General features: G+C 64.9%; 1 protein-coding gene across 1 annotated transcript in view; it reads left to right on the top strand.

Moving 5' to 3' along the window:
• Rbm19 (RNA binding motif protein 19) overlaps positions 1 to 21,935 on the top strand; it is a 61,349-nt gene extending 39,414 nt beyond the window's left edge. Inside the window, exons 22-25 of the mRNA XM_042671637.1 lie at positions 557 to 662; positions 7,502 to 7,622; positions 14,701 to 14,810; positions 21,243 to 21,935. Coding sequence (XP_042527571.1) covers positions 557 to 662; positions 7,502 to 7,622; positions 14,701 to 14,798 — 325 coding nt within the window. The 3' untranslated portion in view covers positions 14,799 to 14,810; positions 21,243 to 21,935. The remainder of the gene's footprint in view (positions 1 to 556; positions 663 to 7,501; positions 7,623 to 14,700; positions 14,811 to 21,242) is intronic.
• Positions 21,936 to 22,662: the final 727 nt, after the last annotated feature.

The following is a 22,662-nucleotide window of genomic DNA, read 5'->3' as shown; positions in this document are numbered from 1 at the left end:
AGACCCTGAGGCAGCCCAGCCCCTTGGTGCTAGAACCCTCCACGGTCTAGCTCAGTGGAGAGGACAGGGGCAGCCCAGGGGTGACTGAGCCCATGTTTACCTGTTTGATTCCTCTAAGGAAAGCCCGGGCCATCTTCTTCTCCAGAGCTTTGCCTGGCTGTGGCTTAGCAGGTATCAAAAGGAAAGCCCTGGAGAGGGGACTCCGGGCTTACAGGGAGGCGCTGTGTGGCGCAGCCTCGAGGGCACCTGCCCGGCCTCGACCTGGGGCTAGACACCAGGGCTCCGCGCCTGCCCTCCCAGCATGGGGCATCCCCGCACCTGGCCCGGAATGGAGGGGCACCCCACTGACCCCGTGAGCAGCCCCTCTCCCTGGCAGAGTACAGTCAGAAGCAGGGGGTGGGGGGGCTGGTCACCTCACAGGAAGATCCCCCCCAGCTGCTGGGGACGCACCGAAGGCTCTGCGCCACCCCCCCCACCCCCGCCACGGAGCACACGCGGGCAGCTCCCTCCGCAGGCCTCGGTTCTGATCCCACGTCTGCCTTCCGTTTGTTTCCAGCACCTTCGGGGAGCTGAAGACGGTGCGCTTGCCCAAGAAGATGGCGGGGACCGGCGCCCACAGAGGGTTCGGCTTTGTGGACTTCCTCACCAAGCAGGATGCCAAGGTGAGGTGCCGCTCGCTCCGCTCCCTTGCCCTCCTTCCAGTCGGGGTGGGGGGGGGCCTTCGGGAGAGGGGGGCCGGTCAGCAGGGAGCCTCGACAACTTCTCTCCGCTCTCTGACGCCATGCTGATTTGCACAACCCAGCCCCTCACTAGATTGTGTGCGTGTGTGTGTGTGTGCGTGTGTGGTGTGTGTGCGCGTGTGCGTGCGTGTGTGTGTGTGTGTGTGTGTGTGTGTCCGTCCTCTGCACACACTAGAGTACGTGCCACCTGCTGCCCCGTGCCTGGAGAGTTCCAGGCCCATGGTGAGCGCCTGGTGGCTGTGTCCTCCCTGCCTCAGCTCGGGTCCCCCTCAGCCCAGGGGTCTGGCCACCACCCAGGGGTCTGGCCACCGCCCAGGGGTCTGGCCACCGCAGGGAGCGTGGAGAGGCGGTGCAGGCTGCTGGGGTGCCGCTAGCTGCAGGGAGCAGGCGGTGTCCCGCGGTCCCTGTGAGACTCTGAGCCGGGCGCCGTGCCTTGGAAAGCGGTGGCAAGGCTGGTGGATGACATGCAGGCTGTAAACCAGCCCCCCCCCCCACCTGCTGTGTGGCTCCCATCATTGGCCATGTGCCTCAGTTTCCCCCTGGTGGAACAGGTCTCAGAGCTGATGTAGGAACCATCCCACCGCGCAGGCGTCCTCGGTTGGTAGGTTAAGGAGTCTGGGGGTGTCTGGACTCGGGGCGACGGCTGGAGGCCCTCCTTCCACACAGGGCCGCTGCAGAGCCCACGCTTGCTGTGGGCTCCCGCCTGGGCACACGGGCCCCTCTGCCGGGCTGGACCGTTGGGCTCTTGGTATTGGCTAGGGCAGGGGTCCTCGGGGTGCACGTGCCGTGCGTGGCAGGTCCCCCGCTGGCGATGTGGACTGGCTCTCCCGCCCGGCACCTCACCAGGCGCTGCTTTTAACCCCGCCGTGGCCGCGGCCCGCTCTGCCAGCCCCGTGCAGGGCGCACCCCGTGCCCACCCAGCCTTCCAGCGGCTTCTGCCAAGCCAAGCTCCCCTGCTCTTTTTGCTTCTCCAAACCTGCTATCGCTCCTCCCTCGGTCCCTCCCACTCCCAGTCAGCGGGCGGAACCCACCCAGAGCCCCGGCTGCCCCTCCCCACACACTGAATGTCAGAAATAGTGGTCACTGGTGGGGTGGGACCTGCAGGGCGGGAACTCCCCTCCCTTCTCCCTCCCCTCCCTTCTCCCTCCCCTCCCCCCTCATCCCTCCTCTCCCTCCCCTCTCCATTCCCCCTGCCTCCCCTCTCCCCTCTCCCCCAGCCTCGAGCTTGGGCTTGTCCTTGTCAACCCTGAGCTCTCGTGCTTTCTCCATGAGACCACCTGGCATGTCCCCAGGGACTCGGGTCCGTCAGACCCCCGCTTCTGGGTCAAGTTCATAGCCCAACCTGGAGAATGGAGGCTGTGGCAGGTCCCCAGAGGACCCCAGAGGTGCTGAGTGGGGGCAGGGAGGCCCCTCACACACGGCTCACCACGGGCTCCTCCCCGCACCGGTGATGGCCATGGCCGAGATCAGGAGGGGCTCTGCGTGGCGTCCTCTTCCCCAAATTACACACACACACACACACACACACACACACACACACACACCCCGTGGGACTCCAGCTGTGTAACCCACTGAGAAGCTGGGGGTGGGCCCTGGGCCATCTTCCCTGGACACAGGCCAGGGTGATCCGAACCCTGCTTGCAGGAAGCCGATCGATGAGCTGGCAAATTCTGCCAGCCTAGGACATTTCATCAGCCCCCAGTGTCCCGGGCAGTAAATGTCAGTGCCGCTAAGAAGCGCTGCTATCTGAGTCTCCAGGTGTGATGACGGGGCACTGGGGAGGGAGGGAGGAGGAAGGGGCCGGGGCTGGGGCCCTGGGCGGGGCTCTAGGCCGCTGTATCAGCGCAGGAAGGAGGCAGCTGGGAGCTGAGTCCCATCTTTGGCCAGGACAGTATTCATCTTCATAGCACTCAGGAACAGGCAGCAGGAAGCCCCTTGACAGTTGTGGAAACTGAGGCCCAAAGGCCCAAAGGAGGTGAACCCAACAGCTGGGAAGAGCCTGGCTTCCCCCCTGAATAGAGAACCAGCTCTCCACGCCCGCCTGCCTGGGTCTCCAGGCGTGGGGGGAGGGCACACGGCGGGTCCCCAAAGCAGCTGGGGGGCTCAGCCAGGGGTGGCCCCGCCCTCTGCCCACCAGGCATTGTTGCCTCGAAAGCTGCTTGCTCCTGTCTTGACCCAGCCCGGGCTGGCTACGGAGGTTCTAGAAGGGGCCACACAGGTGAGAAGGGCACAAAGGACAGACAGGCCACCCGGAAACCCGCGCATCCATCCCCCGCCCCCGTGCCCCCCCGCGCCCCGTGCCCCCCCGCGCCCCCCCCCGCGCCCCGTGCCCCCCCCCGCGCCCCGTGCCCCCCCCCCCGTGCCCCCGTGGCCCCCCCGCACCCTGTGCCCCCCCCGCGCCCCCCCCGCGCCCCGTGCCCCCCCCCGCGCCCCGTGCCCCCCCCCGCGCCCCGTACCCCCCCCCGCGCCCCGTGCCCCCCCCGCGCCCCGTGCCCCCCCCCCGTGCCCCCGTGGCCCCCCGCACCCTGTGCCCCCCCGCGCCCCCCCCGCGCCCCGTGCCCCCCCCGCGCCCCGTGCCCCCCCCGCGCCCCGTACCCCCCCCCGCGCCCCGTGCCCCCCCCGCGCCCCGTGCCCCCCCCCCGCGCCCCGTGCCCCCCCCGCGCCCCGTACCCCCCCCCGCGCCCCGTGCCCCCCCCGCGCCCCGTACCCCCCCACGCCCCGTACCCCCCCCCCCGCACCCTGTGCCCCCCCCGCGCCCCGTGCCCCCCCCACGCCCCGTGCCCCCCCCACGCCCCATACCCCCCCCCCCGCGCCCCGTACCCCCCCCGCGCCCCGTGCCCCCCCCGCGCCCCGTGGCCCCCCCGCGCCCCGTGGCCCCCCCCGCACCCTGTGCCCCCCCCGTGCCCCCGTACCCCCCCCCCGCGCCCCGTGCCCCCCCCCCGCGCCCCGTGCCCCCCCCGCACCCTGTGCCCCCCCCCCGCGCCCCGTGCCCCCCCCGCGCCCCGTGCCCCCCCCGCGCCCCATACCCCCCCCGCCCCGTGCCCCCCCCCCGCGCCCCGTGCCCCCCCCCGCGCCCCATACCCCCCCCCGCGCCCCGTGCCCCCCCCCACGCCCCATACCCCCCCCGCGCCCCATACCCCCCCCCGCGCCCCATACCCCCCCCGCGCCCCGTGCCCCCCCCCCACGCCCCGTGGCCCCCCCCCGCACCCCGTGCCCCCCCCCGCGCCCCGTACCCCCCCCGTGCCCCCGTGCCCCCCCCCGCGCCCCGTACCCCCCCCCGCGCCCCATACCCCCCCCCGCGCCCCGTGCCCCCCCCGCGCCCCGTGCCCCCCCCCGCGCATCCATCCCCTCCCGCGCCCCCGTGCCCCCCCCCCGCGCCCCGTGCCCCCCCGTGCCCCGTGCCCCCCCCGCGCCCCGTACCCCCCCCCCGCGCCCCGTGCCCCCCCGCGCCCCGTGCCCCCCCCGCGACCCGTGCCCCCCCCCCGCGCCCCGTGCCCCCCCCGCGCCCCGTGCCCCCCCCGCGCCCCGTGCCCCCCCCCCCGCGCCCCGTGCCCCCCCCGCGCCCCATACCCCCCCCCCCCGCGCCCCGTGCAAGGCGCCTTTAATTTTTCCCCCCTTCCCCAGCCCTCCATGCAGTACTTTGGCGGTTGCAGCTGTTTTTATTTGCCGTCGCTGCTGTTGTTTTAAAAGGTCTATTTTCACATGGAATGTTATCCAATTAGCAGAGCAATGTGTTGGCTTAAATAAACGCTTGGGGGGCCGGCGGCGGGAGGCGCCCTGGCGGCTGGCGTTGGCGGGCAGAGCTTCTCCACTGCGGCTTCATCGTGGGGTCTCCAGTCAGCGTCTCCCCTCCCTCTCTCATTTCTCACCTCCCCACCATGCGGGGTGGGCTCCGTGCCCAAGCCCACCCCACCCCTGTCCCGGCAATGCTGAGTGTAGGGGGCGGGCGGGGGGGGGCGTTTCGCGTGGCACCCCGACAATGTTCTTACCCCAGTCTCTACCAGGAGATGGCGCCGCGGGGAGCAGGGTGGAGGGGTGGTCTCTGTGCTCGGCACCCGTGTCCCTGGCTGAGCTCCGGTACACCTGTCCTGGTGTGGGTCTTCTCATCGTGGCCCACGGGGAAAGGAAAATGGTTTGAATCCTGAGCTTGCATTTCAAGGCAGGGACTCTGGCCCAGCCAGCACATTCGTGGGGCTAATGATCTAGAATCAGTATAAGCCACTCAGAGTAGCAATGCTGCCTGGCACCCCTCAGGGGCAAGCAGCTCTGCCGACGGCCCCCCTGCAGACACCCTGCACACAGAGGCCCACCCAGGGCCCTGGAGGGCAAAGGGCACTAGAGTTCAAATGTCTGCCTCCTGTGTGGGCCCTGAGGGCCTCGGGAGCCTTTGGACACCCATGCCTGGAAATGGGCCTATGGGTGTTTGTGCAGGAAGCGCATTCCCGGGGGGACCCGAGGGGTCGCCTCGACTTACACAGGGAGCTTGGGTTACCCCAGCCCCAGTGCCACCCTGGCGGGCAGACTCCAGCCCTACTGGGGCCGGAGGAGGCTGACAAGCCACCGCGAGGCTTCACGACAGAGGGCAGGGTCTGTCCCCAGAGCGCAGGAACTGCTGCTGTGCGGACAGGGCATGCGGCGGACCCTCCCCTAGCACACCTGGGCTCGGGGAGATCTGTGCCTGCCTTCTTGGGGCGCCGCTCTGCACACGTGGGCCTCCTGGCCGGCTTAGGACCCACTCATCCCGGGTCCCTGGGTACAGGTGGTTTGGGGCAGGCTGGCTGGCAGGGCTCCCCTCCCCCCCTCGACCTCCCAGGGAGGTACGGGCCACTCTGCTCGGCCCCTTGGGACAGAAGTCTCGCCAGAGGCACAGAGCAGCCTTTTTGTCGCCTGGAGAGGCCGTCGCTCTCCCCAAGAGGCTGTGGACCTATCAGCCCAGCACTGTGCTAACAACCTTCCAGCACCTTCCTCCACCCTGAAAGATGGCCGCCAGGCGCGGCCACACCAGCTCAGCGACATCCTCAGGGAAATGCAGGCAAGGATGCAGGAGGCCACGATCCCTCCCCACCCGCACCCCAAGCCTGTGCCCGTGGCAAGGTGGCGTGGCCCGAAACCAGGCCTGCCCCCTCCTGCCCCGGGACCTCACAAACAAGGAGCTTCCTTGTGCCCTTCTAATGAAACCCAATTACGCCGGATTATCCAAGGCCAATTTTAGCTGTCCTCACCCGGCTGCGGGAGGAAGCCCCGGTCCCTTCATTAACCTGTGGGGACCGGCCGGGCTGGGGCGATGCTGCTATTTTGGGAGAACCACATACCGAGCTCTCAGTGGAAACACAAAAGGGCTTCTATGTCCACCCTGCCGTCGCTCCTCTCCCCCCCCCTCCTCCACCCCCGTCCCCGCACAGTCACGAAGGCGGACACAGGTAGTGGCAACAGGCCACATTCAGTGCTCTCACGTGCCAGGCCGGGTAAGCCCGAGACTCTCGCCAAATCCTCTCCATTCCTTACTGCTGCTCAGAGACAGCAAGCTCTCCCCGCATCACACAGCGCCTCTGATCATGAAAGGCCCCTCCAGGGTACAGAGCGGGAGAAGGAACCTTTAGGGAATCCTCCAGTGAACAGAGACGCATGCGCACAGACAGGCCCTTTGAAGCCCAGGAAAGGAGGAGCGGCTTCCATCCGTGGGTGTCTTGCCCGGGCCTCCTTCCTGGAGTCTCACCTCCTCCCTCCCAGAGTTGAGATCCGAGCAGCCACCAGATGCCATGTCTTGCCTGGCACGTCCCCAGGAAGCAGCTCCTGGGGGACCCTGCGCCCGGCTGGAATATCGGCCATGCCGGGCTCCCCACCAGCTCCTCTCCCGGCCCCCCGCCCGCCACCTCCCTGCCTTGCCAGCTGAGCGAGTGTTTTAGAGCTCAGAATGAGCCATTTCGGCTCGGGGTCCAGATGCATTTTTATATCCGCCTAGGAAAAAAAAAAAAAGCCCACGCAGGGGCTCTGTTGGCAGTCAGAAGGAGGTTTTTAAATTAAAGTTAAAAAAAGAGAGAAAAGAAAGTTTCAGCACCTGGCCCTTTGCAAACATGGGAGAGAGGAAAAGACTCCCTGGGTTTGAGCCGCGTCTGGTGGGTGGCAGTGCTTCTCCCGCTTGAAGAGGTGCCTGAGCCGGGCCTGGCCCAAGGTCACTTCCCAGCCTCCTTTGCGAAGGGCCTCACAGGAACGGGTTGTCGGCCAGTCCAGAGGCCCAAGCTCAAAGCAAGGTGGCAGGCAGGGCCTGCCTTCGGAGAACCCGTCCCCCTGGCCCAGGAAGGGGCCGGCAGCCCTGAGTTCCTTGGCTCTTGTGTCCCCACCACCAGGGCCTGCCTCCCTTCCTGCAGAGGAAGGGGATCGGATCTCACTGCTGTAGAAAGGGCAGGATGTGGGCCAGCGCCAGCCCCGGCTGCAGTCAGCTTGAGACGGCAGGGAGGCAGCGCGTTGAACAGCAGTACAGGGCCCGAGCCACCAACAGCCAGGGAGGGCGACAGGGTGACAGTCGGGGCCTCACACCTGTCATCCGATGACCAAAAAGAGCCAGGCTTCCTCCCACGGCCGCAGCCGCCGCCGACAGATCGGTGGGAGGGGCGCCCAGCTAACGGGGTCACCCCCCAGGGACAGAACATCATGTCCCCCAGGGTCACCGGGGCCAGAGTCCCCGGCAGGCAGCCGGCGGGCGGCCTGGGGGAGCCCTGGTTCTGAGTCACTCACGGGCTGCGTTTCTCGTCCTCCGACAGAGAGCCTTCAACGCCCTGTGTCACAGCACCCACCTGTACGGCCGGAGGCTGGTGCTGGAGTGGGCCGACTCCGAGGTGACCCTGCAGGCCCTCCGGCGGAAGACGGCCGAGCGCTACCACGGTGAGTGTGCCCGGGGCCCCGCCCACCCGCGGTGCCCTGTGGGCCGCGCTCCCAACTGCCCAGTCCCCTGTCCCTGAGCTGGGCACATGGTGCCCAGGCCGGAGGCAGAGATGGGAATTTATCCCAGCTCCTTCCTGCCACACTGCTCATCCACGGCTTGGGCCATGGTCCACCGGGTCCCCTGGCCCAGCCCCTCCCCTTCCTCACAGGGGGCATTGCGTGGTGACCCGGATGGCTGCATGTCGGCCCTGTTCTTATGCCGGGGTCGCCGCTGGGCCCGGCAGGCAGGGGGTGGGGGGACTGGGGCGGCCAGTGCAGCTGGGGCTGAGGAGGGAGATGGGGGGTTAGATGTGTGCCAGGCAGGTAGGAAGAGGGGAGAGGCTGAGCCACGGCACACGGGGGAACCTCGAATCCCATCTCCACCGCCCCCACCCCCACACCCACCTCCGCGTCTCCCCTCAGTGTCAGGCAGAGCAGCTGCCACATTCTGCCCGCTGTGGGGCCTTGGCTTAGGGACAGTCACCTGGCTGTGAGTGCGTCCCTGTCCCCCCCATACACACTCCAGACACACACCTTCCTCCCCACGCTGTCCCCTCCCACGGGCTGTCTCTCCAGTGCAGGGCTGGAGTCTAAGAGATGCCTAGTCTAAGCTAGTCTGAGATGCCTCACACCCCCTCCAGGAAGCCTTCCTTCCTGCCCAGGTGTCGGCGATCGTTCCGTCCGTCCGTCCGCCCGCCCTCCTCTGTTCCTTCTCCTCTTCCCCTGTGATGTGCCTGGGCCAGGCCATCTTTGTCTGCACTCTGCCTGTCTTTGGGTCCCCTGTGCAGTCGCAGACGCACAACTCAATAACTCCCCAAATGCTGACGCGCAGACAGGACCCGCCTGCGCCATCGACAGGCATTGACAGACCCAAATGCACCGCTCGGCAAATGTTTGTGTAAAGGTTTTCCCTGGAGCGGAGGCGCAGCCCCCACCCGGGGCTGCCAGGACTTGTGGGCTCAGCATTTGTGGCCCGCACGGCGGGGCGGGGCGGCGGCGGGGGGGGGGGGGAGCCTTCAATACATTGAGCTCCGGGAAGCCTCGCTGTACCCCAGCGCGAAGCGTGGCACCAGAGGTCCCGCGGGCCGCTGGCTCCCGACAGCCCAGGCGCACACCGCGGGCCAGGTGGAGCTGGGCTGGGGTGAGCTGGGAATGCTGCTCCAAGCCAGCCCCAGGCTCTCCAGGAAGGCGCTGTGTCCTCTGATCACGGGGGGAGCTTCCACCCAGCGCGGTCACTACAAAGGCTTCCTGGGATGAGGACCACAGAATGAAAGGCGACATCTTAGCCGGTCCTCAGGCAGGACCTGGCGGCACTCCTGGGTGCCACCAGGTCCTGAGAGCAGATCCCGGGGCCCAGGGGTCGGGGTGGCCGGGCCAGGGCACGGCTGCACCCTGCCGCCCCAGAATGGGTCCTTGGTCCCAGAGGAAGCCTTGGTTCACCAGCGGAGCGCTGAGGTTCCCCGTAAACACTCCTGCGCCCCTGGGGCCAGCCTCGTGCCCCCCCCTCCAGGGTCACCGGGGAGCTGGGGTGAAGCCAGATCGTACCAGTTACCATGACAGATGTGCCACCTGTGGACTTGGGCACGTTTCAGTCCTGCGCCACGGAGAGCTAACGTTACCGTGCTTAGCTCGTCACGCAGCAGAGGCAGAGAGGGCAGGACACTTGCTGGGAGGCAGCCAGCAGCCAGCCACGCCGGGCGGAAGGGCGACTCGGTGCTGGGCCTCCAGGCGAGCTGCGCAGCCGGCCCCGTGTGCAGTGCTTGGCTCCTCGTGCCCATGACTTTGGGCGGTCCCCACTTTGGCTTCCGGATGGTAGACGTAATGGGGGGGGGAGGGTCCGCGTTGCTGTTGGGGTATCTCTGGGCTCAGGAGATGATGGTGCCCGGCTCATGCCCCCCCCAACATCCCATGTCCCACCCTCCCTCCCGCTGGCAGTCCCGCCTGGCTGAGGGCAGGTGTGCTCGGGAGGAGGGAAGGCGTAGTGCTGAGCCAGCAGAAGCCACCCCCATGCTGGCTGAGGAAGCTTGTGCTGCACCCCAGCTCAGCCCCCAGGGCGGCCTGCCTACCCCCCACTTCCTCCCTCCTGCCTGATCAGGGGATCCTTCTCTCTCTGTCTTAAACATTGCCTGGAGCTGGCCCAGACCTGGCTAGTCACACAGGGTGCTTTGGGAGGGGAGGATGGAGGCCAGCCTCCCCTGCCTCCCCTCCCTTCCCTGGCCAAGAATGACATTTCTCACAGGCAGCCCGGGGCCCGCGGAGCGCTGCTGTTCAGCGCCTGGCCTGTGCCGTGTGAAAAGAGAGAGCCAGGAGGGGAGCGAGGGAGAGGGGGAGAGGGAAGTCCGCCCCTGGCCGCGTCCCTTTCTTCCCGAGCGTGTTACAGCCCAGCGGGGTCGCAGCACCGCCAGGCTTTCAGGGCCCCGCAGGCCGCGGGTCCCCGCAAGCAACCGAGAGAACATAATGGCACGGAGGAAATCGGCCGCCAAGCCCTTGGTTTTAAGCGCTCGCCGCCAGGGAGGCCGGGCAAACAGGCTTTTATTTGGCCGGGAGCATGGCTCTGCTTCCTTGCGTTGTCTTATTCCAGCTGGGCAGGCCTGACGGGCTGTGGTTAGCGCCGGTTACCTTTCACCTCCAGAGCCGGGAGTGCAGGCATGACCGGCATGGCAAGTGGCTGGCAGCGCAGAGCCTGGCCGGCGGGGGTGGAGACGGAGGGGAAGGCCCGCAGAAAACGCTCCCACCGCCCAAGCAGCGCCACCGGCCTGCGGGGAAGGGGGCCGACGGCCGTCCCCGCCCAGGCCTCAGCCCGAGGGTCAGCCGCAGCGTCTCCCGGGGTGGTTTTCCTGCATCTTTCAGCTCCCCCGCCCCACCTGCCGGTACAGGCTCACGGGCACCATTACAACTCTCTGCCCACCTGCTTGACCCCAGGCCCTGGCCAGCCTGGCCTTGAGCCTTGGTCACAGAGGGGCTCGGTGACGGTGGGGGTGAGAGAGGACCACTCAGAACCTGAGCGGCGCTGTCAGCAGGGTGGCCAGTGTGGGCCCAGCATCTAGAATGTGCCAGGCCTTGCGTGGTGCTGACTTGGTTCATCTTCCATCTGGTGGGGGGGGGGCGGGGGGGGGGCGGAGATCTGGGCTCCACAAGGCTGGTCAGGGCATGCCCAGAAGCCCTGCTAACTGAGAAAAGGGGGAGGGGGCGGGTTACGAGTGTTGTAGTGCACACTTACAATCCCAACTCTGGGGAAGCCAAGGCAGGAGTCAGAGGTGATCACGTCTCAGATTTTAACCATGCGAAGACACATTGGGCAGCAGGCAGTGGCCAAGCCCTGTAATACTAGCTGCTACCAGATCAGGAGGCCTCCCAGCGGACGAGGATGGGCGGAGGGGGCCAAATAGACCCCAGTGTCCCCCCCCTCCCCCCCCCCCCCCGCCCCGGCCCCTGCAGAGCAGAAGGAGAATCAGGACGTGGGATTATTTGGAGTCAGGCTGCAAAGGCCTGGCCGGGGGTGGGGGGTCCGTGGGAGAGCCAGGGCAGAGGCGGCCGGCCGAGGTTCCCCCAGTGGCACGAGACCAGTATTTCTGAGCCCTTGGTCTTGGTCCTCCCCGCGTGCGGGGCCTCCCCTGGGAGCAGCTGTCCGCGTGCGCGCGTGCGAGAAGGTACTTACTCCCAATCCAGAGAAATTGTTATTGACTTGTGTTCCCTGCCTTGCGCAAACATTTCACTCAGCCGACACGGCGAGGCCGGGAAGCCCCACCAGGGCTAACGGGGAAGCCAGCTGTGCCAGGCCATCGCCCGGCTCCTCCTCATTGATCATGGAATTAGACTGACGGGAGGTAGGGGGCAGGGCGGCCTGGGAGGGGCAGGGGCCAGGGCCCAGCCGTGATTGGACGAGGGCCTGGGGCCTGGCCAGAGAGGAGAGGGGGCTCCCCTCCAGGGTGTGGCCAGCAGCAGGGTGTGGTCGGGAGACCAGCAGGTGCATCACAGCCACACGCAGAAGGAGGGGGATTCCGTGGCTCTTGAGGGGAGAGAGGAGCTCGGGTGCCACATTGGCGGCCCCCACTCCGGTCTGCATTTTGCCCACAAGATGGGAATACGGAAATACTGGGATTAATCATCTCGTTTTGCTTTTGGAAGACCTGGGTGGGAAATTCAGCTTTTGACCCGTCCTTAAGAATCAGGTCTGGGGCCAGGCAGGGTCACGCACACCTGTACCCCTTACCGCTCAGCAGGCAGAGATTGGGGAGATGCGGGTCCTGGCCAGCTAGCTGAGAACCGACTAAAGCCGGGGGGGCCGGGGGGGGGGGCCGGGGGCATGGCTTGAAAGATTTGCTGCAGGCCACAGCCCTGGCCGCAGCCACCCTGGGCTTCGGTGCCCTGCAGGGCGATGGGCGAGCTGTCCCCTCAGGAAGGGCTAGGAGGCTTGTGATAGGCGGGGTCCACAGTGCTGTCCCACCTGGTCCCCTCCGGGCACCCAGTCTGTTCTCGGGAAGTAGAGAGGCGAGCAGGCCCCACTGCAGGGTTCAGGGGGCCCTGAGTTACACCGGCTGCCCATCCCCCCGCCTCGCCGTAGAGGGCCACCCTGGAGCCGACCCCTGGCGGGCACTGACGGGCGCCCAGGCTGGCACGGCTGTCCTGCGTTACAGGCGCAGGGGCCACAGCGGTGCTCGCTGTGGTCATGAGCATCTTGCCTCCGGTTACGTCCTTCCAGAGACGGGGTCTCGCTCTGTTGTCCAGGCTGGCCTCAGACTCCCCAGCCCGCGATCCTCCTGCCTCAGCCTCCCCAGAGCACGTCCTGGAGTAGTGTCCGAGGCGCAGGCCGCGGTGGGATGAACCGTCTGGCTGGGATGAATCCTCGGTGGCCTGGCCGAGGTCTCCCAGCCCCGCCTTCCCGGTGCAGCCCTGCTCTTCCCCTCCCGTTCTCTCCCCGCCCCGCCTCGCCTCGCCTCTCCCAGCCTCTGCCTCCACAACAAAACCCCACAAAGCGCCTTCTCTTGTCCTCCACCGCCCAGCCCCCCGCCCGCACCTCCCCACCGCCGCCAGTGCGCCTCGCGCGCGCCGGGCGACAGAACGCCAGCCAGGGAGGGAGCGATGAGACACGAGACGCGGGCTGGCATTCTGTCAAGGAATTAATTGAAAAATAAAATCATTAGGTAGAAACTCCAGAATCGCAGAAGTGGTGGTTGGAGGGGAGGAGGAGGGGGCCGGGCCGGGGGGGGCTGCTGGGGGACGGCCGAGCTTTTTGTCAAGTTAATTTCTCGGGTGTTGGTGTTTGGTGACAGTCACTTGTTGTTTATCTCCGGGTGCAGCTGTGACGCGGGACCGGCGCGTGGCGCGGTGCGGCACGTTCATCTCCCACCTTCCTCTGGTTGCACATTGTGTTTGTGTAGTGAAGAAGCTGTTGGCTGGGGCTTTGGGGGGGTGCTGGATCTCAGTCGCTGCTCCTGAGCCATGGGGTGCTCCTGGCCTGGCACAGCGGGGATGACTCGGGACCCGCTGCATCCTGGGGGCTGCGCGGTTGGGGTTCCCATCCGAACTCTGACCCCCGAGGACCTGAGCCAGGCACACGGGCGTGGGGAGCGGCCTGCGCGCCCGGCCTGTCCCCCACCTCGTTCATTCCCAGGGGTCACCACCACGCCCTTGCGGCCCCAGGCACCCCCGTTCTCGATCCTGCTAAGGGAGGGGCAGGGTGGCATCCCCCGAACTCCAGCCACCTAGCCTCCAGTGTGACAGGTCACCTGCCATCTCCCCCCCCCCCCCCCCGCCCCATGGCACAGCAGCATTGACCACCATGGTTAAGCTGGGGGACATGTCCAAGCCTGTCCGGGTGATGAGGATGAGGTGCACAGAGAGGCGAAGCATGTGCCTTGTAGGTGCACAGCTTGTCAAGGTGGAGCTGGATTTGAACCCAAGCTTCGTGCCCTGCTCCTGACCGCAGGTATCATAGACGGGGGTTCTCGGGAAATGAAGGCACCCCGTCAGAACTCCCGCTCTACAGAGAGCAAAATCAGAATGGCCAGGCCCCACACACACACCCAGGGGTGCACCTGCTCCTGAGGCCCTGCAGCCAGATCGGACCGGCCTGGACCGGCCTGGAGGACCTGGGGCTCAGCTCCGGCCCCCAGCTGACCCCTCAGGAGACACAGCACCTTGGGCAAATTGAGACGGGCTCCCCAGCCGCCCTGTCTGAGCTGCGGGGCCTGCACAGGCACTCCACCGGGACGGGTCTGCCTCTCTCTCCCCCAGGCCTCGGTTTCCCCAGTTAGGCAGTGTCTCCGGTGCCTTTAGCTGTGCCACCTGCTGCTCCCAGAACCTTGCTTCGTCCTCCTGTCCTGAGCTCAGATGTCGGGCTCTGCTCTGGGCACCAGCGGTGGGGAGCGGCATGGGGCAGCTTTGCAGGGTCGGGGGTGCAGGAGTGGCTGTGTATCGCAGGGTCTTACCACCAGGGGGCGCATGCCAGCGCCAGAGTCTGGCGCCGGGTTCCATGAGTAGCCTTTCACTGATGGTTAGACAATGCAAGACCAGGCCACATTTATGGAGCCAGGGGCAGGGGAGGATGAGAGGAAAGGTGGGACAGGGACAGGGCTGGCACCCAGACAGAAACAGCAGGGAACTGGCCGCATCCACGCCCCCTTCCTCCTGGGCGCCTAGCTCCCTTTTCCGACCTCGTTACAAAGAACTCCTCTGCATCTGTCAAAGCCCAAGTCAGATAGCCCTTCTGCTCTTCATCCCTCACAGCCTCCTGGGCTTTGCATGCGTGTACAGGGCATGTATTGCACACTGTACCCTTAGTCCAAAGCCTCCAAGGAAACAGAAATGGCAGCTACCTCGTTTCCCCAATCTTTGCCCAGCCGGGCCTAGCCACTAGCCCCCAGGGAGGAGGCCGCTCACTCTCCGGGGTGGAAGATGGGGCAGGGATGCCCCATGGGGAGAAACTGGAGACTAATATTTCTCTCTTCTCCTCCCCTCTCCCTCCCCTCCCCCCTCCCTCCACTGCTCCCACCCTCTTGCCCTTCCTTCCTCCTCTCTTCCATCTGGGTTCCCACAGAGCCCCCGAAGAAAAAGCGGTCTGCGGTGTTGGACGGGATCCTGGAGCAGCTGGAGGACAGTGAGCACGAGTCTGAGGAGCAGGCCCTCCCGCTGTGAGCCGCGGCCAGGGTACGTGGCCCAGGGCCCTGGGCAGAGGGGGCAGCAGCTCCCCGGCTCAAGATCAGGGAGGCCAGGGCCTGGGAGCCAGGCGGAAGGCCCCAGGGGCCGGGCTGCAGGACGGACGCACAGCTTAGGCCTGGCCCTAGGCTGGCCAGGGACACCCACAGCGAGGGGCGCACTTGAATCGGGGTGCAGGCACCAGGTTCGTGTCGGTCTACATCTCCAGCGATGGTGACCACACCTCCTCGGGAGCTGGGGCCCTGCCCCCCCCAGGCACAGTGCCACGCTGCAGCCCTGCCCGTGGGGGACGGGGGCAGAGGAGACCCAGTGGGCACCGCCACCCTGCAGCTGGCCCCAGCACCACCACCGCTCCCAGGGGCCACCCCAGCCGGTCCCCCCGCCGGGCAGGGCTGTGTGTGACATGGGCCGATGCTGGTGTTAAACCAGAGATGCAGGTGAGCCCCAAGATTGGCATCTCTGTTCGCCTCTGAATCTGGGTCTCTGGCTGGGGAATCTTTCAGCTTTGCGCATGAGACTTGGTCCGGGCTGCATTTTTGTGGGATCGTGTCTCCGGTCCTTACCTGGCTTAGGGAATGGCCCAGACCCCATGCCAAGCGAGGTACAGAGTACTGGCGCCCACTTCCCATGTGGTAGGCGAGCCTTACCAGGCCTGGCTCACCCCGAAAATCTGGGGCAGAAGGTAAATGCGCATAGCTCATTTCTAATCTCACTAGTTCCCAGAATCCATCACGAGAGACCCAGGAAGAGACGGGGTAGGCCAGGCCGGTGGGCAGAAGGGGGGTGGCAGGAGAGAGCCGCCGAGTGGGGGCAGCAGCTTGGAGATCGGTGCTAGGAGGCAGAGCAGGTGGGCACAAGAGCTGGGCAGGGGATCTGCAGGGCTCCACCTCTGAGCTCCCTTTCCAGGTTGGTCAATGGATGCCGGTTTTGTAGGAGTGTGTGTGTGCGTGCGTGCGTGTGTGTGTGTGTGCGTGTGCGTGTATGTGCATGTGCATATACCAATCTCAGGGCTTGAACACAGGGCCTGGGCGCTGTCCCTGAGATTTAGTTTTTTTGTTTGTGCTCAAGGCTACTGCTCTACCACTTGAGCCACAGCTCCACTTCCAGCTTTCTGCCAGTTAGTGGGAGAGGAGTGTCGTGAACTTTACTGCCCAGGCTGCCTTTCCACCAAGATCCTCAGATCTCAGTCTCCTCAGTGGCGAGGATTATGGGCGCAGGCCTCGTGGAATTTCTTTAAAAGACCAAAGATCTTGTCAGAAAATCCTGGGTATAGATGCACCCAGCAGACTGTCAACACTGATTAAATGGTGGTGTTGTTATCGGTCACTTCAGTGGTCATCATGGGCGGAGGGGGGAGAGTCTGCCCTGCCCTCAGTGCAGGCCCAGGAAGATGAAGCCTTAGCTGGGGGGGGGGGGGGGGGGGGGGAGGCAGGCCAGCCTGGGCCCTGTGCAGACCTGGGGCAGAAGTGAGGCCCTGGGCCAGAGAAGAGCCCTCCTGCCCGGGAAGGGGCTGGTGGGAGCAGAAGAGGCCTAGGCCGGCTCACAGCGGTAGCATTGCTGTGTGTGCTTCCCGCGCCTTTCCAGCTGTGGGTCCTATGCTGTGGGCAGGCCAGCCCGGGCCCGTGCTAGGCCAGGGGACAGATCTGTGATTGAAAGAAGGGCCAGAAAGCCGTGAGATAGAACCCCAAGCCACCACCCCCACCCCACCACGGGGAGATCCAGGGTGAGACAGAACCCCAAGGTGACCTCTGCTGGCCCTGAGACCTGGGAGCTCAGATTCTACCCCAGGTCCCTTGACTGTGGGAGGCGCCTGCATCTGCCCCCCACCCCCCACCCCCGGGGAGCGGACACAGAGGCCAGGTCCCCACTGGCCATTCACCCAGTACGAGGAGAGAGCCAGGGGACACCAGGGTGTGTGTGCCTGGCCTCCTCACCCCGGCCTCCCTCCCTCCCTCCGTCCGTACCCCTGGTGCTGAGCAGACTGTGCTCCAAGCACCCAGGACAGGATTAGCTGGGTGCGGGCGCACAGGCTTTGGTGAACAGAGCCGAGCCGGGTTTCAACATCTAATTCAATTTGTTCTGCCGAGATTGAAATATGAAATGGTTGCCAGTCAAAGGACGGGGAAGGGAGAGCGCGCCTCAGCCAGCCAGCCAGCCAGCCAGCACTGGAAGTTAAATTTTAATGGAAACAATTTAACCCTTCGGGTTCCAGGCGGAAAATGGAACACGCGCTTACGTGTCCCTGGCTCCCGCCGCTCTGAGCTCCTCCCACAGGGAGTCTCTCGTCCCGCAGGATTAACGAGAAAAGATTGCCGTCCTCACTCACTAATAACGGGTCCCAGCCACTGAAATGAGCGCCTTCCAGACTGTGTGTGGACAGTCTAGCCTGGGTAGGCGATCCCATGGCGCCAAATACGTCTCCCTCCCTCTCCCTCCCCCCCCCTCCTTCCCTTCCTCCCTCCATTCCCTCCTCTCCTCCTCGCCTCTCTTCTACCCTCCTTCCTCCTCCCTTCCTTCCTCTTCCCCTCCTCTCTCCTCTCTCCTCTCTCCTTTCCTCCTTCCCTCCTCCCCCCTCCCTCCCTCCCTCCCTCCTTCCCTCCCTCTTCTTTTCTGTTTCCAATGGTGGGCATTTTCACATGGCCCTCCTGTCTCAGCCTCCTGTGTCACAGCGACCACAGGCACACCAGGCTGTACCCCGCTCTCCCTGCCCCTTCGGCGGTTTAACGTCTGTGTGCGGGCCACGGCCAGGCAGGCTCCAGGCCTGTGCTGTGCCTGACCCCCCCCCCCCCCCCGCGGTGTCCTTGGTACTTAGGAAATACTTGCTGGAGGACTCCATGGCCCTGCGCTCTCTTCTTTTCCCAGTCGCCTTCGTGGGAAGCTCTGGTCTCAGCTCCATCATTCACACGTACCTTGCGCTGCTGGTTAACTCGGTGGCTTTGCCCACCTTGGCCGGGCAAGTCCTTGTCTCGGGGCTGCTTCCTTCTCTGGCTTGATGCCCTCCCCCAGCCGGAGGCAAAGGATCCAGAGAGATGCTCACTCGGTCCACACCTCTGGGGTCCTTTGCCGGGGCTCCATTGGCAGGGAGAGGGCTGTGGAGAGGCACAGAGCTCGGGGCCAGCCCCCTGCACCCCAGAAGCCCTCGCGTCCATCCCCCATCTTTGGCCTACATCATTGGGGAGCTCCCTTGCCCTCCTCTCCCCCTCCCCCGTTCACCCCTGTTCATCCCCCCAGTCCACACCGACTTCCTGTGAGCCATCTCCCTCTGGTTCTGTGAGGGCTGCGGCTGGGACGCCCCCCTTGGGTCCCGCACACAGCCACCCCTGGGCCCTGTCACTGGGCCCCGGGGAGGGCTCGGGTCCAGCTCACGTCCTCCCGGCCCTGCTCTTCCCACAGCTCCCGAGGTCACGGCAGACTCGCGGGCTCCAGCCAGGGTAGTGGTCAGCAACCCCATTTGGTTTCGCTTTGGCCTGGTGTGTGATCTGCTCTGGGTAAGCCGCCCGCAGTCCACGTCGGAGTCTCCCGCGTGCACAGCGCGTGCATCATTCCGCCTGCCCTGCCCCTCGGGGTCCGAGTGCGTGTGTGCTGTCCGGGCTGGATGTCCAGCATTTAACCCGGAAGCAAGGCGGGGTGGGGAGAGGGTCCCTTCAACATACATCCCGCCTCCCCCCCCACTGTTGACAGGGAGGGCAAAGCCCCCAGGGCGGCCCAGGACCCCAGGAGACGCCCCGCACAGTGAGGGGGGGGACAAGTTCCCAGACACCGGAAGGCCAGGGACCGGTGCCAGCGCGGTGCGCGTCGGGGGTGGTGATGGGGAAATGGCGCTCCGGCAGAAGTCAGGTGCGAGGGTCCACGCGGGAGGCATGGCCGGGCCACGGTGGGATCTGGGGGCCACACCGTCATCTGGACGTGGAGGCGTCCAGGCCACCGCGGGAGATGGAGCTCTGTCCGCCAGAGGCACCCCCGATGCCGCCCATGCGGTCCCCGCAGCCGGTGGCAGGCCGCGCGGCCGGGCTGGGCGGCGTCACGTGGAGCCGGCTGAGCCCTCCACATCCGCTCATGAATATCAATGAGGGCCGGTAATTCACAGGCAGAGAGCTCCAGATTGACTAATCAGCAAGGCTTTTGCCCCAAACTGGGTCTGAGGAGGAGAGTGGCCGCAGGCAGGTGTGAGCACGATGTGACCGGAATGGGCAAACACGCATGGCCCAGCCGCAGACAGCGCCCCCCCCCAACCCCCCCTGCGGGGGCCGGGTCGCCTCTCCAGCCGCAAGCTGCCGCCCTGGCCTGAGCTCGCACAGCTGAAAGCCCTCCGCTGGGGCAGAGGAAGCCCGGGCCGGGGAAGGGGGGGCTTTTTTTTGGGGGGGGGGTCAGTCCTGGGGCTTGAACTCGAGGCCTGGGCACTGTCCCTGAGCTGCTTTTGCTCAAGGCTAGCGCTCTACATTTAGCCACAGCGCCACTTCCAGCTTTTTCTGTGTATGTGGTACTGAGGAATCGAACCCAGAGCTTCATGCATACTAGGCGAGCACTCTACCACTGAGCCACCTTCCCGGCTCCTGAGGGAGGATGTGGCTTTTTGTGACACTTGGTGGCCCTGCCACTCTGTGGTCTTAGACAGGTTTCTTCAGGAGCACCAAGGCCTTGTCCCCAAGTAAACAGGTCAGAGTCCAAGGTCCTGAGCCCTGGGTTTCTCCTCTGCTTCCTCTAACACCTAGGGAGACTGAGGACAGGCCCTCAGTTTGTGGAGTTACCTGTCAAGTTCCCTGGACATCTAGTACCTCAGTTTCCTCTTAAGTAAATTATCAAAAATCAAGCATGGCCCAGTTCAAAGCCAGCCTGGCAGGAAAGTTTGTGAGACTCTTATCTCCAGTTAACTACCAGAAAACCCAAAGTGGCTCTGTGGCTCAAAAGGTAAAGTTCTAGTTAGAGCAAAAGAGCCCAGAGACAGCACCCAGGCCCTGAGTTCAAGCCCTACAAGTGACAAAAGAAAAACAAGTGTGGTAGTGCACACCTATAATCTCAGAATCAAATCTGTAATCCTGGGAGGTGGAGGCAGGGAAGCTTAAAGAGTTCCAGGCCAGCTTAGGGGCAAAAGTAGTAAGACCCTATCTCAAAACAGAGTAACAAATAAAGGACCAGGTGCTTTAGGTTTGTGGGAAAGCACTTACCTGACAGCACAAGGCCCTGAGTTCAGCCTCCAGTACCACCGCCCCCCCCCCCCCAAAATAAATATCTGGGATCAGGAAGATGTACCCGAGGGTGCGGTTCAGCCATGATGCTGCGTGCAGAGGCTGGACCGGTGTGGCGGGGTCTCTCAACACCACCCAGTCACAGCCTTGGGGCCAGCTGTGCCCATCCGGGCTTGGCCTGGCTACCCCCCACCCCACCCCCCCATCTCTGGTTACAAAGCTGTAACCAGGCTCTCCGGGCCTTAGTTTTGTTGGGGGAATCCTAGCACTTTGCACTCATCAACACAACTTCCTACGTATTCTTCCTCTTGCATCTAGAATGTTCTGTGAGGGAAGGGCCCATTCTCCTGGTCACTGTGAACCCCCCCCCCCATACTCTCACCCCCACTGTGCAGGTGTGAATACCGAGGCCGGGATGCCGGACACCGCTCAAGGGCAGAGCCCAGTCTCGCCCTTCGGTGGTGCCTGGGTGATGGGGGGGGGGGGGGGAGCGGCCTTTGGCAAGCAGCTGCTGCGATGGAAAGGGGGCAAAGTCGGCTAAAAGTTGGAGGCCTCCGTGCGGTGGCGCCGAGTCCCCGGCGGGGCCCGCACAGAGCTGGAGCAGGGACGCGCGTCGTGGCCAGGCGGGCGGGCGGGCGGGCGGGCGGCTCGCTCTCCGCTCACTTAGAATGCAGGCCTGAGATCTCCACTTCTCTCTGATGGCTGCAAGTGATTGACACTTACAAATTACCCAGCCGAAAGTGTCAAGTCTTTGACCCCTGAGTAACATCTTTGGCAAGCCTGAGATTTGCCAGCATTTTGTCATCTAATTACTACAAATCCCTTGAAATTTCACTGGCTGGTGAATTTTTAATGTGGGGCATGGTCCAGATGGGTTCGTGCATTGCCCACCTCTCCCCCGCTTCCCCCACGCCCTCCTCCTCCTCCTTTCCCTCCTTCCTTCCTCCCGAGCCCCGTCCTCTCTCTCCACCCCTAACTTTCTATTTCTGTGAATCTCACAAACTTGTGGATGAGCCCTGCCCCGCACTGGCCAGTGCGCACGGGCATCCGAAGGGGCCCGCGCCTACCCCCCAGATCTGCCCCCGGCTTCCCCTCCTCCCCTCACGTGTCCCCCAAGCCATGGGGCGAGTGGCTGCTCTCCCGCCAGCATGGGCTGGTGACTTCCTGCAGGGCTGGTTACATTCACTGTAGGCCCGCGCAGGGCCTTCACCGTGTGCTCTCTTACCTTGTTTTCCAGGTCCAGGGGAAACGGCCACCTTGTGTGGCACAGAGCTGAGACCCTGGCTTCTGGCCCTGCAGAGGTGCAGAGGTGGCCTCCTCCTCCTCCAACCCCAGGCCTCCATCTTCAACACGGAGGAAACCCGGCTTCCTGGCACTTTGCATTCTCCCACGCAGGAGCAGAAAGATCTCCAGATCCAAGTGAGAGCCGGGCATGGTGATTCACCTCTATAATCCCAGCACTCAGGAGGATCTCACATTCAAGACCGTCCTGGGCTGCATAGCAAGACCCTGTCTCCGCAGCAGCAGCAGCAGCATCAACAACAAAAGCCCAGTAAGAAGCCAGGCACCCACGGTTCACGTGAGGCCTGTGAGCTCCGCCATTCGGGAGACTGAGGTCTGAGGATCATAGTTCAAAGCCAGCCCAGGCAGGAAAATCCCCGAGGTCTTATTTCCAGTTAACTAGCAAAAAGCCGGAAGTGAAGCTGTGGCTCAAGTGCTAGCTTGAGCAAAAACAAAAATACTAAGGGACTACGTTCGGGCCCTGCGTTCCAGCCCCAGGACCTGCACAGAAACACTAGAAACAGAACAGACGGAGTTCCGAGTGAGCCTGTGGTCCTCCAGTTCCCGCTGGTTTAAAAGGGTTTCCCATTCGTGTCTTTCCTACTGTGTGCATATTGGATTCTTCTCAATACAAAATCAAGATGCCTTTTCAACTCTGTGCCCGGATCCACTGTCGCACAGGTGCGCGCGCAGGCTCTCCCCCTGGGCAGGAGGGAGCGTGGGAGCCGGGCCCGGTGCACGCTCCCGCCAGCCCCAGCGGGCAGCGATACGTCGGCTGCCACCCCGCCCTCCGTCCCCTATTCAGGGAGACAGGTTTCGCTTTCAGCCCCGTTCCTGGTTACATGTGTACTCGCCTGATAAAATGTCCCACTTGGCCCCTTCTCCCCCTCGGGACCGCTGTCTTACGGGGAAAGGGTTTGTCTGACAGCGACCGGCCGACGCGTGTCGCCTGGAAACCTGCTGGGGAGGGGAGGTGCCTGTCACCCGCGCTGCTGATCTCCAGTTCGCTCCGGTGCCTTCCATCCATAGTGGCCTCCACAGAACGGGTTCTCCAAGGTAAGTCACCACCCAGGCCCTGGGCCCCAGAGGGACGGGGGCAGGAGGTGGGCTGAAGCGAGCACCGGTGGCTCACACCTGTCATCCGAGCTATTCAGGAGGCTTGAGATCTGAGGATCGCGTTTTGAAGCCAGCCTGGGTAGGAAAGTCCACAAGACTTGTTGCCCGTGAACCACCAGAAAACTGGAAGTGGAGCTGTGGCTCAAAGCAGTAGAGCGCTATCCTTGAGCAACAGAGCTCAGGGACAGTACCCAGACCCTGGGTTCAAGCCTCATAACAGCAGCAAAGAAAAAGGACGTGGTGTCGTTAGGAGGAAGGCT

The sequence above is a fragment of the Dipodomys spectabilis genome, unplaced genomic scaffold (genome assembly GCF_019054845.1).
Source record: "Dipodomys spectabilis isolate Male_0828 unplaced genomic scaffold, ASM1905484v1 ptg000649l, whole genome shotgun sequence".
Taxonomy (NCBI): domain Eukaryota; kingdom Metazoa; phylum Chordata; class Mammalia; order Rodentia; family Heteromyidae; genus Dipodomys; species Dipodomys spectabilis.
Note: the sequence above shows the minus strand (reverse complement) of the source record. Positions and strands in the feature narration are given on the sequence as shown.